At 43.8% G+C, this 15,981-nt stretch overlaps 2 protein-coding genes across 2 annotated transcripts in view; both read right to left on the reverse strand.

Annotated features, from left to right (window-relative positions):
• Positions 1–11,185, reverse strand: part of LOC308089091 (protein unc-13 homolog B-like) — a gene marked incomplete at its 3' end in the record, with an annotated part of 115,708 nt that extends 104,523 nt beyond the window's left edge. Inside the window, exon 1 of the mRNA XM_080433663.1 lies at positions 10,961–11,185. Within this exon, the coding sequence (XP_080289789.1) occupies positions 10,961–10,982 (22 nt within the window). The 5' untranslated portion in view covers positions 10,983–11,185. The remainder of the gene's footprint in view (positions 1–10,960) is intronic.
• Positions 11,186–13,270: 2,085 nt separating this feature from the next.
• LOC308089188 (proteasome subunit beta type-7-like) lies at positions 13,271–14,107 on the reverse strand (the record flags this gene model as incomplete). The annotated part of the gene is made up of 1 exon (XM_080433755.1): positions 13,271–14,107. One exon carries the CDS (start codon positions 14,105–14,107, stop codon positions 13,271–13,273), a length of 837 nt encoding a protein of 278 aa, XP_080289881.1.
• Positions 14,108–15,981: the final 1,874 nt, after the last annotated feature.

Raw genomic sequence — 15,981 nt, forward strand, 5'->3', positions numbered from 1 at the left:
TTTTCAACCTGTCTTCATACAATTGTGTTTTTGGCGTTGAACCACAAGGGCAGATATGATAAATAACAAATATACAAAGCCTATCACTATACGCAAAGACATGACTGACATTCTGACCATGACCAATAATCCAAATAAATGATATACTATGTCCAAAACAGGCCATATCCTTAATAATTGTATTCCCTAAAATGTCTTTCAGAAATAGTGAAAATAGCTGTTCTACAAACACAATGGATTGCGATGCGACAATGGGGAATAATGATGGAAACCTCACATTTCTGTTAATGTCATCCAGCTGTTATGTGAATGGAAACGATTCTAATGACTATGCAAAACAATTGCGATTAGCCCCAATAATTGCGATCAGACGATTATGTAATCATTGTGACAGGCTTAGTAACACAGAGGCTGATATGCAGCAGACCCATAGTCACTGTTCCCTAGCTGGATAGTCATTGTTTCATGGCTGGTCTGTGTTTCAGCACAGATTATCGTTTTTTCAATGGGGTCAGCCCTGTGCTCCCTCAGTCCTATGCTCCCTCAGCCCTGTGCTCCCTCAGTCCTATGCTCCCTCAGCCCTGTGCTCCCTCAGTCCTATGCTCCCTCAGCCCTGTGCTCCCTCAGCCCTATGCTCCCTCAGCCCTATGCTCCCTCAGCCCTATGCTCCCTCAGCCCTGTGCTCCCTCAGCCCTATGCTCCCTCAGTCCTGTGCTCCCTCAGCCCTGTGCTCCCTCAGCCCTGTGCTCCCTCAGCCCTATGCTCCCTCAGCCCTATGCTCCCTCAGTCATATGCTCCCTCAGCCCTATGCTCCCTCAGTCCTATGCTCCCTCAGTCCTATGCTCCCTCAGCCCTATGTTCCCTCAGTCCTATGCTCCCTCAGTCATATGCTCCCTCAGCCCTATGCTCCCTCAGCCCTATGCACCCTCAGTCCTATGCTCCCTCAGTCCTATGCTCCCTCAGTCCTATGCTCCCTCAGCCCTATGCTCCCTCAGCCCTGTGCTCCCTCAGCCCTATGCTCCCTCAGCCCTATGCTCCCTCAGCCCTATGCTCCCTCAGTCCTATGCTCCCTCAGTCCTATGCTCCCTCAGTCCTATGCTCCCTCAGCCCTGTGCTCCCTCAGCCCTGTGCTCCCTCAGCCCTATGCTCCCTCAGTCCTATGCTCCCTCAGTCCTATGCTCCCTCAGTATATGCTCCCGCAGTCCTATGCTCCCTCAGCTCTATGCTCCCTCAGCCCTATGCTCCCTCAGCCCTATGCTCCCTCAGCTCTATGCTCCCTCAGCCCTATGCTCCCTCAGTATATGCTCCCTCAGTCCTATGCTCCCTCAGCTCTATGTTCCCTCAGCTCTATGCTCCCTCAGTCCTATGCCCCTCAGTCCTATGCTCCCTCAGCCCTATGTTCCCTCAGCTCTATGTTCCCTTAGTCCTATGCTCCCTCAGTCCTATACTCCCTCAGTCCTATGCTCCCTCAGCTCTATGCTCCCTCAGTCCTATACTCCCTCAGTCCTATACTCCCTCAGCTCTATGTTCCCTTAGTCCTAAGCTCCCTCAGCTCTATGCTCCCTCAGTCCTATACTCACTCAGCTCTATGCTCCCTCAGTCCTATGCTCCCTCAGCTCTATATTCCCTCAGCCCTATGCTCCCTCAGCTCTATGTTCCCTCAGCCCTATGTCCCCTCAGCTCTACTGTATGTTCTCTCGGCCATATATGTTCCCTCTGCCCTAAGTTCCCTCAGCCCTATGTTAGACTGCATTTATATAGTGCTTTTCTCCAAAGCGCTTTACAATGTATTTCACATTCACCCATTCACACACACTGATGGCAGAGGAAACCATGCAAGGCTCCAACCTGCTAACCGGTAGCAGTTAGGGGTTCAGTGTCTTGCTCAAGGACACTTATGACACGTAGCCAGGAGAAGCCAGGATAGAACCTGGAACCTTCGGATTCCAAGATGGCCGCTCTACCTCCTGTTCCCTCCATCTATGTTCTCTAGACTAGTCTGCCCGGAAAAAAAAACCTGAGCCCCGAGCCAGCTGGGGGTCAAAGGTGATTATTATACCACAGTCAGCTTTGATATTCTGCACGGCCGGACCTGCATGGATCCAATCAATTAAGTGTAATTGTATTATTACACTTAATTGATCAGAGACACTCTACATCTTCACTGTAATCTCACCAATGCATGAAGACAGGCTCAAAACTATGTGCATCAATTTGATCAAGTCGACTATAATACACGGGGTTATATAACTGGACATTCCCATTTTTTTCACATTTTAACAGCCCTATCCAGAGAGATATAAAGGTGTGAGTTTGGTGATTTTGAACCGATGTATATAAACTGCCTTTTACAAACTGTATAGACCATGGCCCCACAGAGAATACTGCATATCAGATCCAGAATCAGCTGTTGGTTAAAACGGAAAGACATTGTTTCTAGCCTCTTGCTGCTAACAGTCCAAAAGGGGATTGTCAAAAGCGCTCCAAAAAATGCTGTGAAAGAGTTAAGCCTGATTTATACTTAGTTTTGCGCTGGTGTTGCACAATGAAAATAGCCGATCTACAAGCTCACAACACAATCACAACGTTCCTTGGATCATGACACAACTCTCAATTTCCGCCTAACTTGATTTCCACCATGCTGCATTCTTCAAAACAACTTGCTAGTCCTACAGATGGAGTAGTGTGATGAACATGTATGATTCAGATGAGGCCTATTTTACAAATAATCATGAACCGATCAACACCAAATTTGAATCAAACATCGGAGGCCTCTAAAACAATGCAGAGCCAAAAACTATTTCACTAGTATTAATATTGAACCGTTCGGTAGAAGGCGTTCGGTTCGGCAAGCACTACGCACTGAATGACATGTTGTTTCTTATCATCTTCAACCTATGCGCTCTGCCGTTGTCAAGGCAGCCCAAACAAGTTGCAACGAGAGAGAGAGCGAGAGAGCGAGTGGTGGAAAAAGTACTACATTTTTTTACTTAAGTAAAAGTATCAGATCCACTTTGAGAGTCTGCTATAAAGTATTGAAACATTGGAAACACTTAAGTAAAATAAAAGTACCTCAAAATTACATAACTGTAAGTCCATTACTTCAGTAAATTGTACTGGGTAGGTCTGATTAGAGGTGTAGAAGGTGATAGATGGGGATGTGATTCAGACCAGGACATGAGCTGCTTCCGGAAGAGAGGAGTTATGTAATTCCACCATGGAGGAGCCAGAGACCAGTTGACACCAGATGGAACATAATGACAGAGGGAAACATAGTAGCCTACTGAGTAGGCTACTATGTTTCCCAGAATGACCGCACTGCTATGTTTCCCAGAATGACCGCTAAGACCTGTCAGTATGTCATCAGCTGAAGCAAGTTCAACCCATTCAATCCGGAACGCATCTGTGTCATTTTAGATTTTTAGCAATAACCATTATTTTATACTTTGGCTATTCAAAAATAGCAGATCTACAAGCTCATAGCGTGGCACCGAGTGTCAAATATTTGCTTCTTCTACAAAATGTCTTCTAAATCCTAGCAGTTTCGGGGGGTTTTTACTTGGAAATATTATGTTGCTATAATATCAGTGGTTCTCAAACTTTTTTCGTTTCATATGTCCACAGACCCCTCCTCTCAAAATATTTAGTTCCAGGGACCCCCACCAGAAGCAAAGATTTGAGTTACAAATGTTCGCTTTAAAAAAATATATATATATTCAAATATTTGCACAACTTTTCACGATTTAAAAATAGCAGAACTATAGCAGATCTACAAGCTCATATCGCGGCACTCGGCGCCGCGCTACGAGCTTGTAGATCTGCTATTTTTGAATAGCCAAAGAAATCTGAAATGACAGACACAGAATGGGTTAAGACTTGAATTTGAAACATCAGCAAACTGACAGGTTTTGAAAGAGTAAGTGCAAGAGAATCTTTCTCTTTTACAGAGTCAGTCAAAGGCAGCAGACAGGTTTCAAAGGACGGGGCGTGAGAAGGGAGAAAAGTAGCCCTGTTCCACGTTCAAATATCCTGTGGCCATGGAATTTGAAAACCTTTTTAACTTGCACTTTGCATTTGCCTGAGTCTGAAGTCAGACATTCGACCAGCGTGAGGCAGGAGTTTACTACATGGGTTTCTTTTGAGTTCAGGACCCTGGACAGCACCCTATAACAAAACGCATGCAATATGCTGTTCATCCATGACTGAGGAAAAGGCACCAGCAAACTAATAACATCTAAAGTGGTCTCCCTGTGTTTCTCTTTAATAGATCTATTCATATCATTTTCCCTTTTAGATCAAAATAATGTATTACTTGAGAAGCTTCCCACACCAAAGATATACAGCAAGCTATGTACTGTATACTCCATCGCAATGGAGTCGCTTGCCGAAAAGAACAGATCTGCAGGGAGTATAAATTAGGCATCAGGAGGAAGATAATGGTTGTCAGAAGTATGAGGAAGTGGCAAAACTGTGCAAGGGAAGGAGGAAGCAAAGTAGCATCCTAGCTACACCCTGTCCCACGTGAGAGCACACACACACACACACACACACACACACACACACACACACACACACACACACACACACACACACACACACACACACACACACACACACACACACACACACACACACACACACACACACACACACACACACACAGCAGCAGATGGCCAAGGGATTATTCCCCCTCTATCCCTAACCCCCTCTTCCCAGACGGAACGAGTAATTCCAACACTCTCCCTGTGCATCTGTGAAGGCATTTACGTCCGTTGTTCTGTGTGTGCACGTGTATGTGCGCGCGTGTGTGTGTATGTGCGCGCGCGCGTGCGTGCGTGTGTGTGTGTGTGTGTGAAACCTAACAGCCCCAACCTATGGCATCTGGTGGCCTATATTACATAACAGTGACTGCTGAATTCATGAATCAGTACGGGGCTTTCCTGTGAATGAAGGCCTGTAGGTCACACAGGCCACCCGATATCTGTATTTTCAACCACTTTCAACCTGGCATCAATATTTTGGGCGATATTTTTTAATAGCCAAAGTATAAAATATGGATAAGTGGTTAAAACGATTGTGATGCTGTATTAAAGGGATATTTCACTTTTTTTCTTTTTTTTTTTTACATTTTATCGTCTACTCAGGCTTTTTTGAGCCCCCTGACAGTTTTTAAGTTGCTTGATTCAGTATTTAGATATTTGATATTCATTTTATCAGACACACCAAAATACCCAACCTTGGTTCTGATGACTCATACTGCCCGCCCAATACGTGAGGGGGCCGTGTTTGTTCGATAACTTTTTATTTATTTATTATTATTTTTATTTGTTTTACTGTATTTAATGTTTTCATTTTCCAAAAAATATATAAAAAATAAATGAAAAAGGTAATTGAAAAAACACGGTCTCCTCGCGTAATAGAAGGACAACATCAGTCACCAGAACCAAGGACGGATGTTTCTGATGAATCTAACATGGTTAAAATGGAGTTTGAAGTTACAATGGGTTTGTATAGGAAGGGGGCGTGTCTCATAAAATGAATATCAAATTTTGCTGGGTACCCCCTGGAACCCGCCTTGAGAACCACTGCACTAGAGCTGCAACTATTTTATGGATCAATTTTCTGATTAATCAGATAATCGAGAAGTGATTATTCGAAAGAAAAAAAATCTATTTTAATTCTATACCTTGTTGCACAACAGTGTGGTGCGAAATATAGTTATATGTTATGTTATTTGTTTCCTTTCTTTTAGCTATGATGATATACCCAAATTAGGGATTGATTACTAATTGATTATTTTATGAAATTATCGATTATTTTGTATTATTATTTTATAATCAATTAGTTCGATTAACTAAGTGCACCATTTACCATTTTACCCTGAATATAACAACTACACGTAAAAGCGGCAAAAACACACCAAAAACAACACCAACCAAACACCCACACAGACCAAGTGTTCAGATAATTATCTCCTCAGAATGACTTCCCTGTCCTGGCCTCCTCCAGCACAAACCCATTCATTTTTCTTATTGAGCAGCTCTGGGTTCAACATTTAGCAGACGATGATGCAATACCATTATGCATTCATTCCCCATTCTAATTGCCATCCAGAAATAGCAGGGGGGTGGGGGGGCGGGGGGGCACTGTCAGAGCTGTCAGTGAACTTTTCATTTCATAGAGCAGTCAGTCCTCGCCTCGGCCTCGGCACGCTGACTGCTGACACCCCGACACCACTGACACCATTGACGGCCAGTGGTGGAAGAAGTACTCAATTGTTTTACTTAAGTAAACGTATCAATACTGCAATGTAGAAATACTCTGTTAAAAGTACATTTTCGATTGGTATCAAAATGTACTAAAAAGTACCAAAAGTAGAAAGTACTCATTGTGCAGAATGTCCCATTTCACAAGTTTTCAAATATATAAAATGTATACAAATCTTTTGAAAATAGCCAATCTACAAGCTCTCAATGCGTCGCGACGACGCATTGCGAGCTTGTAGATGACGGCTATTTTCAAATGGCCGAAATGTAGCCAATTTAGGGCTGAAGTGGGTATGGTATCCAAAAATGGAAATACTCAAGTAAAGTAAAAGTACCTGGAAATTGTACTTAAGCACAGTACATGTACTTTAGTTACTTTACATCGCCACTGCTGACAGCCAGATGTACAAGACTTGGGGTTAAGCCGCTGGTTCTCAACGTCTCGTCCGGGGAACCAACAGCGGTCCCAGTGGACCCATACGGGTCTGTGGATATTTTTAAGAGCCACTACTGTTTCAACAAGCATTTAGGGAATGTCCTTGAGCTTCTCCTCCAGCCGTGAAATGTGTCTGCTGTTTTGTTTTTCCTGAGATGCATTGTGTTCTTGTTGTTTCTAATCATTTGAACGTGTCTTAATTGCTGTTTTTAATTTCTGTTGTATGTAGAGCACTGTGAGAGTTCTCTCTGTGAGAAGTGCTACACAAATAGCACATACTTACATTATGTACATCATGCTTACTATAACTCTGAGAGTGTACAAATGGAACCAAATGGACCCGTAGAGGTCCATTTGGTTGAAATTAAAAAGGTAGAGAATCACTGAACTGAACTACACTGGAACCCCAATTAACACTGTTTAAAAAAAGTGCTTATTTAACTCTGAGAGTGTACAAATAGTCCATTTAGTTCCATTTGCAAACTCTCTTGAGTTATAGACCCGTAGTGGTCCGTTTGGACCCCGTGGGGGTCCCCAGACCTGACGTTGAGAACCAATTGAGTTAAGACACACTCAAGGAACAAGGAACTAAACTTTGCCATTATGACACCTGAGTGCAGCAAACCGGTTTTGTGAGGTATTCTAACCACTGGGGACAGATAAGGCATGCCACAGACAACATACGTAGAGGCCTGCTGATGCAAAACATGCATCTGGTTCACACGCATCACCACCGTCACTTTTTCTTGCCTTTTGTCAGTATAACAGAGGGAGAACGTCACCTCGACGCCACTCTGTCTATTCCTTGTCTAATTGCCCAGTCTAATGCTACTAGGTCCATATGGACGCATGAAGAGAAGAATAGCTGCTGTGCTCACAGTGCGTGTGCGTGTGCGTGTGCGGGTGCGTGTGTGTGTGTGTGTGTGTGTGTGTGTGTGTGTGTGTGTGTGTGTGTGTGCGTGTCTAGATCAGTGGTTCTCAACCAGTGGTCCTTGAGAGAGTTCCAGGGGGTCCCCAGCAAAAGGTGTTAATAAATGTTCACCCCTTTATCCATATTGTATACGTTGGCTATAAAAAATTGCAGATATACAAGCTCCACAGCGTGTCACTTCTTGCCGCACTGCAAGCTTGTACATCTGCTATTTTCGAAAAGTGTTTGTAGAATTTTGCATTTTTTAACACAAATTTTCTCTTCTGGGGGTCCCTGGCACAAAACATTTTCAGATGGTGGTCCGCGGCCAAATGTATATCAATTTAGGGGTCCTAGGCATGAAAAAGGCGTGCGCGCACACGCACACACGCACACACACACACACACACACACACACACACACAGTTATACCACAGACTGCACATGATTGGAGCAGATGTGTGAACAGCCTGAGACATTTGAGGACGCTGAGATTGTTGAGGGAAACAAACTTCCAGCATCACCACCAGACAGAAGCACGGAAAATAGTTGTGCAGCATTCTCCTGGCAGCCATACTGACAGGCTCAGCCGTTATGTCATTATATTGTGATGTATTTGTGTCGACAGGGGCGTGTTATCTGCGGACTCCAATGTTTCAATCGCAGGCCATTAAAAGCTAGTAGTTTTGTACTAATCGTGTTCCTAATACTGTAAACATGAACCACAGTAGAGGCTCTCTTATTCACAAAGCTTCCTGTGCTAGAACAGCCTATTGTGAATATCGTCTCTGTCGGGTGGAGAAACTGTTAGTTTTCGGGATTAAAATATAAAATAGATACGAAAGTATAAGAAATTGTTGCTGAATGTTGCAGAAACCTTGTATGTCCAGAACCGTAACTTTTCAGGAAATGGGTAAAATAACCTGTGTTCCAAATGGATACAATGGAGTTAATATTTTGTCATAAGCTCTCATAGGCCAACTTTTCATTGGTTAAATGTGGTAAAACACGTGACACTCTTGTACGGCGAAGTATAGGCCCTACTTCATTGGACAAGAGTGTCGCAGAAGGGTGTTCATTTACCAAAACAAAAACACGAAAAGTTGAAATACAAGGTTTCTGCCCGACAACAACAAAATCAGAGTACGTAGGGAACGTCAAACTCAGTCATGTCTTCCAGTTGTACATGGAGGTGCACTGAGAAGCTCCACATTGATTCAGACCTTTTGGTTTGTTGGTTTGTTTTGTGTTTGTTTACATTTTGGAGACTATTGAGTGAGTAGAGCCTGAACGATGCCAGAGTTTTGATGAACACGCAAACAAGTAAATATAAACCACGCCCTATTAAAAAATGTTCAGAAATAGCTGATCTACCGTACAAGTCGCAATGTGGGCTTGTAGATAGGCTATTTTAAAATTATTTGAATCATTTTTGACTACGTTTCAAACAGGGATGCCAGATCAGCTGCATAATTGACTATACAAAAAAAAATTAGTTGAATAATGGCCAATATATCGGCCACACAGATATCGGTCTGGCTCTAATTGAGACGCACCTGCTGTCCCTCCAGTCTATCATATCTCATCATATACAGTAATAGAGGCCTTTCCAGGGACTTTCCAGCCCCAGGCAACAACACTCACAGCCCATGATGGGAAAACCGTTCAAGACCAGTGATGGGGAAACAAAAGGGCTCCGGGCTGACAGTCAGAGATATAGGAGGACAACAGTTTGGTATAGTTTGCGAAAAGCAAACGCACGCCTCCATGAAAGAGCAGCAATTTACTATCTTGGACTAGGGCCACGTTTCTTAAGTAGGCTCCACTGACAGCTTTGCAGTGGCATTCTCAAAACGACTGTATTTTTTTTTTACAAACAATGCTTCCTGTTAATTAACGTATACTATGCATGGGTAGCCTTAATTAATACTCATTCTTTAGGTATTTATAATCTGGTCCCATTAGCAGTCTATATCTGTGCTGCTGGTAGCGGTCCTGACTTAACAGTGGTTCTCAAAGTGGGGTCCAGGGAGCCCCCCCCCCCCAGTGGTCCCCCTCTAGGGGGGTCCCAATTAGGGACCAGTTGGACACTTTTAAAAAGGTCTGTAACTGCGAGAGTGCACAAATGGAACCAAATTAACCCTTAAGGGGCTTTTTTATTCTATGGGGTCCCCAGCTAAATGATTGGGAAACAAATGAACCACATACTGGTCAACACTGACAGTAGTGTACATTTTGTACAGGACTACAACACGTGGCATCACGACGCGTTGTGAGCTTGTAGATCAGCTATTTTCAAACATTTTAGTACTTTTACTTTTGGTACTTTAAGTACATTTTGAATACCAGACTTTTACTTGTAACGCTAACGGAGTATTTCTACATTGAAATATTGATACTTTTACTTAGGTAAAAAAAATACCTTTTCCACCACTGCAAGTACCAATGTAGATACACTGTCAGAGTATGACAGAAGAGTTATGAGGTCTGTGGACTAATGCATAGGTCTACATCTACCTACTGTAACTGGGGGTCCTTGAAATACAAATAAAGTTTGATAACCACCGTTTCTAAAAGTTGGCCATCAACTAACCAACTTTGTGCAAAGTCAAGTCTACTGTAAAATGTAACTCAATTCAACTGGCTATAGTGACCATATAGTGACATAATAAACACACCAAGCATTCATTAATCTATTGGTTCTCAAAGTGGGGTCCAGAGACCCCCAGGGGTCCTTGGAGGGATACCAGGGGGTCCCCAGCAAAATTAGTTAATAAAGCGTCACAATCATTTTAACCCCTTTATCCATATTATATACTTTGGCTATTCAAAAATAGCAGATCAAATAAATTTAAAAAATGCAGATCTAAGCTCATAGCGCAGCACCGAGTGCCGCACTATGAGCTTGTAGATCTGCATTTTTTTCTGGAAAATCGGGAAAATCTGTGCAAATCATTGAATATAATATTTATTTTTAAAGCGAACATTTGTGACTCAAATCTTTGCTTCTGGGGGGTCCCTGGAATTAAATATTTTGAGATGGGGGTCCCGGGTCCGCGGCCAAATACATATCATTTCGATTCGGGGGGTCCTTGACATGAAAAAGTTTGAGAACCACAGATATTAATCCATCTCACTCTCACTCGACACAACAAGTTCACGCAAATAAAGTCTGCTGGTCGTTCCGCTGGTCGTATAGTATATAATTCCATGTCCAACTAACTGAACCCCAGCGATCTACACGTCAAAAGTCAAATTGAATATTGAAATCAAAGTAAAAAAAAATAACTAGCAGCTTGATGATGAATAAACAGCAAAGGGTTTTAAATGTAAAGCAGACAGACGCACCTCTCACACACAGCAGAGACATCGCAGGCAGCAGCGCTGTGGGCGCAACAGTTTCTCCTCAAACGGATCAACACAGCCTTCAGTTACTATTATTATAATAAGGTCCTTCAGTTACTATTATTATAATAAGGTCCAACTGCGTGCGATCGCAGTCCGTCGCCGCTGTAGTAGGTTGTCATCTGGGACACTTCTAAAAGGGTTGTTGGCCTCCAGTTCAGAGCTTCCAAAAGATATGATAACGATAAGGGGGGGAGAAAAGAAAGGGGAGTTTAATTGTAAAAGCAGGCAATATAGCCCTATACTTGTAGCTCCGTGGCTGTTTGAGATGACAGAGAGAAAGCAGGAGAGGCTTAAATCCGTCCTCCAGCCCAATGGGAGGGCGGCTCTTATCGCTGCGTTTATAAGCCGCTCGTACGTACGACGGTGTCGCGCCCCCGCCGAAAATAGCTCGATCTACAAGCTCACGGCACGGCGGGTCTGGAATGAGCTGACTGACCTGTGGTCAAGTGCAGGTCAACTTGAACTTATAGTTATATATAGTTTTTTATATATATAAATATTATATATTTATGTATTTATGTATTTATGTATGTATGTATGTATGTATGTATGTATGTATGTGTTTATGTGTTTATGTGTTTATGTATTTATTTATAATTACATTGAATAATATTTATATAATATCTTTATTTATTTTGGTGGACACACAGCCTAAGTATATGTATTATTTGTATATATTATGTATATATATGTGTATATATACACACACACACACACACACACATATAGTATATACACGTATTTATATATTATTATTGAATAATATGTCATTATGAATTTCTTTATTTCTTTATTAATTTCTTTGTTTATTTTGGTGGACACACGGCCTAAGTCTAGAGCAGGGGTCTTGAACCTTTGTCAGGCGGCAGGCCACCACTGCTGAGTGAGAGATGAAGCAGGACCCCACTACTTAGTGTGTTGCAGAGTAAACCTTTTCATAAATTACAGACTTTTTTGACAGCACTATCATTAGTGTTGTCTGTTGTGTAAGTTAAAGTGCTTGTTTATATGTAACTGCTTAAACCATCAATACTTTATAAACTTGACCTTTGGCTCTGTACTTGGTCTGCTGCTCTTTTTTCCCTCTACACCAAACCTCTTTGCCGAAAATAGCTGATCTACAAGTTCACAATGCGTCGCAGAGCGACACGTTGTGAGCTTGTAGATCTGCTATGTTCGGCGAATGTTCCCCTCGGAATAGGGATGCAAGGGTTCAAGTGGTTAGAGTAAAAAAAAAAGTCCCTATCCACACAAATATTTGGTGGGGGTTCTCAAACTAAGATTTCAAGGACCTCCATAATGAATAAATAAGGGTCATAAAGGGCCTCAAGGGTCCATTTGGTTCCATTTGTAGTCTCAGAGTTCCATTATAAAATGAATTAAAGTAAAAAAGAAAAAAACATGCAGGCAAAAAAAAATATGCGAAGGTACTTGCATGGCCTACTGGCAGCTGGGTACACAACAAACGTGGCACTGATCAGTCCAGCAGTTTTGTGATATTATCCCTGGACACAGCCACCCATCCCTGCGACAGACCCGTTCTTAGACGGCTCCGCTTTCTGGTTCAGTGAAGAATATTGTGCACATCCAGTTGTCGCTGGTGTAAGACAGGATAAGTAACATGCAGTTTAAAAAGGAAAATCCTCGCAACAGCATAGTTCCGGAAAAAAATATATAATATATTTTTTAAATATAATATAAATATATTTCATTTAACATAAATACACAAAATATTTGTATTCTAAATTTCCTCAGGTTTATTTTTTTTACATTGCTTCATATAGAGCCACACCATTAAAAATGTTTAAAAATAATAATAATACAAATTTGTGGTAATGAGCTCAACTCTGCATGACAAAAAAAAATGTTAGTATGGTTACTGTCCCAGGTCCTAGGTGGTGTTCAGCCCACACCAGTTTAAAATTCAGGCAAAATCGAGGACGACCTCCTCATTAACTACCAGACTTGTTAACTCTCAAACAAGAGGAAACAAATGGAACAGTTCACGGTTTGTCAACGTGGAGTGTCTCTTTTCAACTAAGGCTCACCCAGAACCTTCCATAACCTGAAATTTTCCAGAACCCCCAGAAGCCGTAGTGTATGGAAACAAATCCAGATTCAATTGTAGCCGAAAAGAGCTATAACTCAGGGGTCAGGGAGCTAAAAAATGTCATCAAATAGGGGTCCGTGGCTTAATGCATATCAAACTAGGGGTCCTTGAAATTAAAAAAGGTTGAGAATCACACTGGTTCAGGAAGTATCCATGGTCTGCACCGTCTCCTCCACAACCTCCAGGTCCAATCGGATCACGGCCTTCTTCAACACCTCGGTTGTCCCGCGCTTGTACTTGTAGTCTCCGGCCCTGACACCCTTCTGGTTGGCTACGTTGTAGGGCCTCAGGTACTCCACGCCGCCCTTGGTAATGACGCACAGGTCGACGTTGCTGCCCGACCCCAGGTCATTGAAGATCCCCGCCGCGATGGCGTCGCACACCAGCTGCTTGGCCGCGTCCTTCTCCATGCCGGGCCTGTAGCGATCCTCGAACACCGCCATGGCGGCCAGCGAGCCGGAGCCCATGGTGACGTAGGGCAGCTTGTCGGTCGAGCCGTGGGGGTAAATGCTGTAGAGGTGCGAGCCCATGCAGTCCACCCCGCCCAGCACCAGAGCCGCTCCGATGTAGCCCTGGTACCGGAAGAGCATCTGCTTGAGCATGCGGCAGGAGGTGGCCACGCGGGGCAGTCGGCCCGTGGAGAGGGCGTGCAGCTCCAGGTTGGACGAGATGAGCGCGGTCGTCATCTCCGTGTCCGCGGCCGTCCCCGCTCCGCAGCAGTAAATGTTGGGGGCAATGTAGTGGATCTTGGAGCAGTTCTTGTCGGCCACGATCATGCCCTCGGTGGCCCTGGTGTCGGCGCCGAGGATTATCCCGTCCTTGAAAACGAGCCCAACGATGGTGGTGCCCGTTTTGCGAGCGGCGGGCAAGTTGCACCCCAGTTTGGCAACGTCGGCCTCCAGCACTGCATTTCTCCTGCAGTTCTCGAAGTTAAAGCCTCCAGCTTGCGGCTGGCACACAGAGATGGTGGTCGCCATGTTTTGTCCTTGGAAGAAGTCGGCAACTAAAAGCATACAAAATCTTATATAGTCTGACCAGGGCTCTAGTCTGACATCATTCACAACCTGCATGCATGCCTCACAACACTGATTTGCGCAGGCACCCTTCCAGAAATGGCTGATCTACAAGATCAGACACAGGTCTGTATTTGGTCCCCTCCTTTTTGCCAGACCCAGGGGGTCGGGCCTACATGAGGCTTTGTCGGTCCCCCTCTCCAAACGTTTTCGTCCATACATGGGCATAAAAGAGGTCTGTCTTCTGTTCGGTCCCCCTCTCCTAACGTTTTCGTCCATACATGGGCATAAAAGAGGTCTGTCTTCTGTTCGGTCCCCCTCTCCTAACGTTTTCGTCCATACATGGGCATAAAAGAGGTCTGTCTTCTGTTCGGTCCCCCTCTCCAAACGTTTTCGTCCATACATGGGCATGAAAGAGGTCTGTCTTCTGTTCGGTCCCCCTCTCCAAACGTTTTCGTCCATACATGGGCATAAAAGAGGTCTGTCTTCTGTCCTCTTTTTGATCGGCCAAGCTTAGCGTGACGTAGTGCTCTGATCTTTCAACCACTACGGGTCTGGCAGTACCAGGTCTCCTGGTTCCCTTTTTTGGGCGGTGTAGCCGCCCCTATAAGTGGGGTTGGGACACCTCATTAGTATTAGTTTCCTGCACTGTGATTGGCCCATTAGTAGACCCCTAGCTGTACTGTGATTGGCTGACTCTATTGGCTGACTCTATTCAGCACTGTGATTGGCTAGCGAGACACATGATGACATTAATAACCTATAAATAGGATTATGCACTTCCAAAAATCCATTTTTTTTGGAAGTGAGCTTCCATCACTATGATGACCACTGTGATGACCACACCGCCCACTTCACACTGGGTGTGATTTTTTCACTCTACACCAAGTAAGAACAAGACCAAGAGACCTGGTTCTGCCAGACCCAGACTTCACATGACGTGTCAGCCTGTGTCTATGCCCATGTATGGACGAAAGGGGGACAGACTTTTATGGCTGGGGCCTAAGGACAAAGTGACCAAAACCAGTTTTTTGCCCATGTATGGAGAAAACAGGTACAAAACATGCCCATGTATGGACGAAAGGGGGACAGACTTTTATGGCTGGGGCCTAAGGACAAAGTGACCAAAACCTTTTTTTTGCCCATGTATGGAGAAAACAGGTACAAAACATGCCCATCTATGGACGAAAGGGGGACAGACTTTTATGGCTGGGGCCTAAGGACAAAGTGACCATGCCCATGTATGGACGAAACAGGTACAAAGCCTCATGTAAGCCAGACCCCCTGGGTCCGGCAAAAATAATATAATTGGCTGTATCTGACCAGCCCTGATGTGACGTCATACACAACACAAACTGTAGTACACATCATCAGAGTACTTACTTGGAGGTCAATCTATGACATCTAGTGAACTGAATCACATCATGACAAAAGTGGGAGACGACACACAAGGTTAACTTTAAATGTATTTATTGATAACTCAAAGAAACAGAACTAATACTTAATTAGCGTGAGGTGTGGTTAGTCCGTTGTATCAGTAGTGTAGTGCATGTATGGATGTGTGAAAATGTAGTGTATGTGCAAGGTGCAAAACAAAGTAGAACTAAACTCAGACGGAACCAAAAACAAACAATGTTTCCTCTTTCCTGTGTAGGAGAAAGAGGCAGAATGGCCTTGACCAGCCTGATTAAATACTCCAGAGGATGATTGGAGTCAGGTGTGCCTCGTCCTCTAGGCACACCCCTGCAGGCTGGTCCCCTCCTCCTACACATGAACAGAGAACACCATTAGAATCACAGCACACCTCCCCCCATAAGAGAGGAGACCAACGAGGTACT

Source organism: Gymnoscopelus braueri (assembly GCF_963280865.1).
Source record: "Gymnoscopelus braueri genome assembly, chromosome: 7".
Classification (NCBI taxonomy): domain Eukaryota; kingdom Metazoa; phylum Chordata; class Actinopteri; order Myctophiformes; family Myctophidae; genus Gymnoscopelus; species Gymnoscopelus braueri.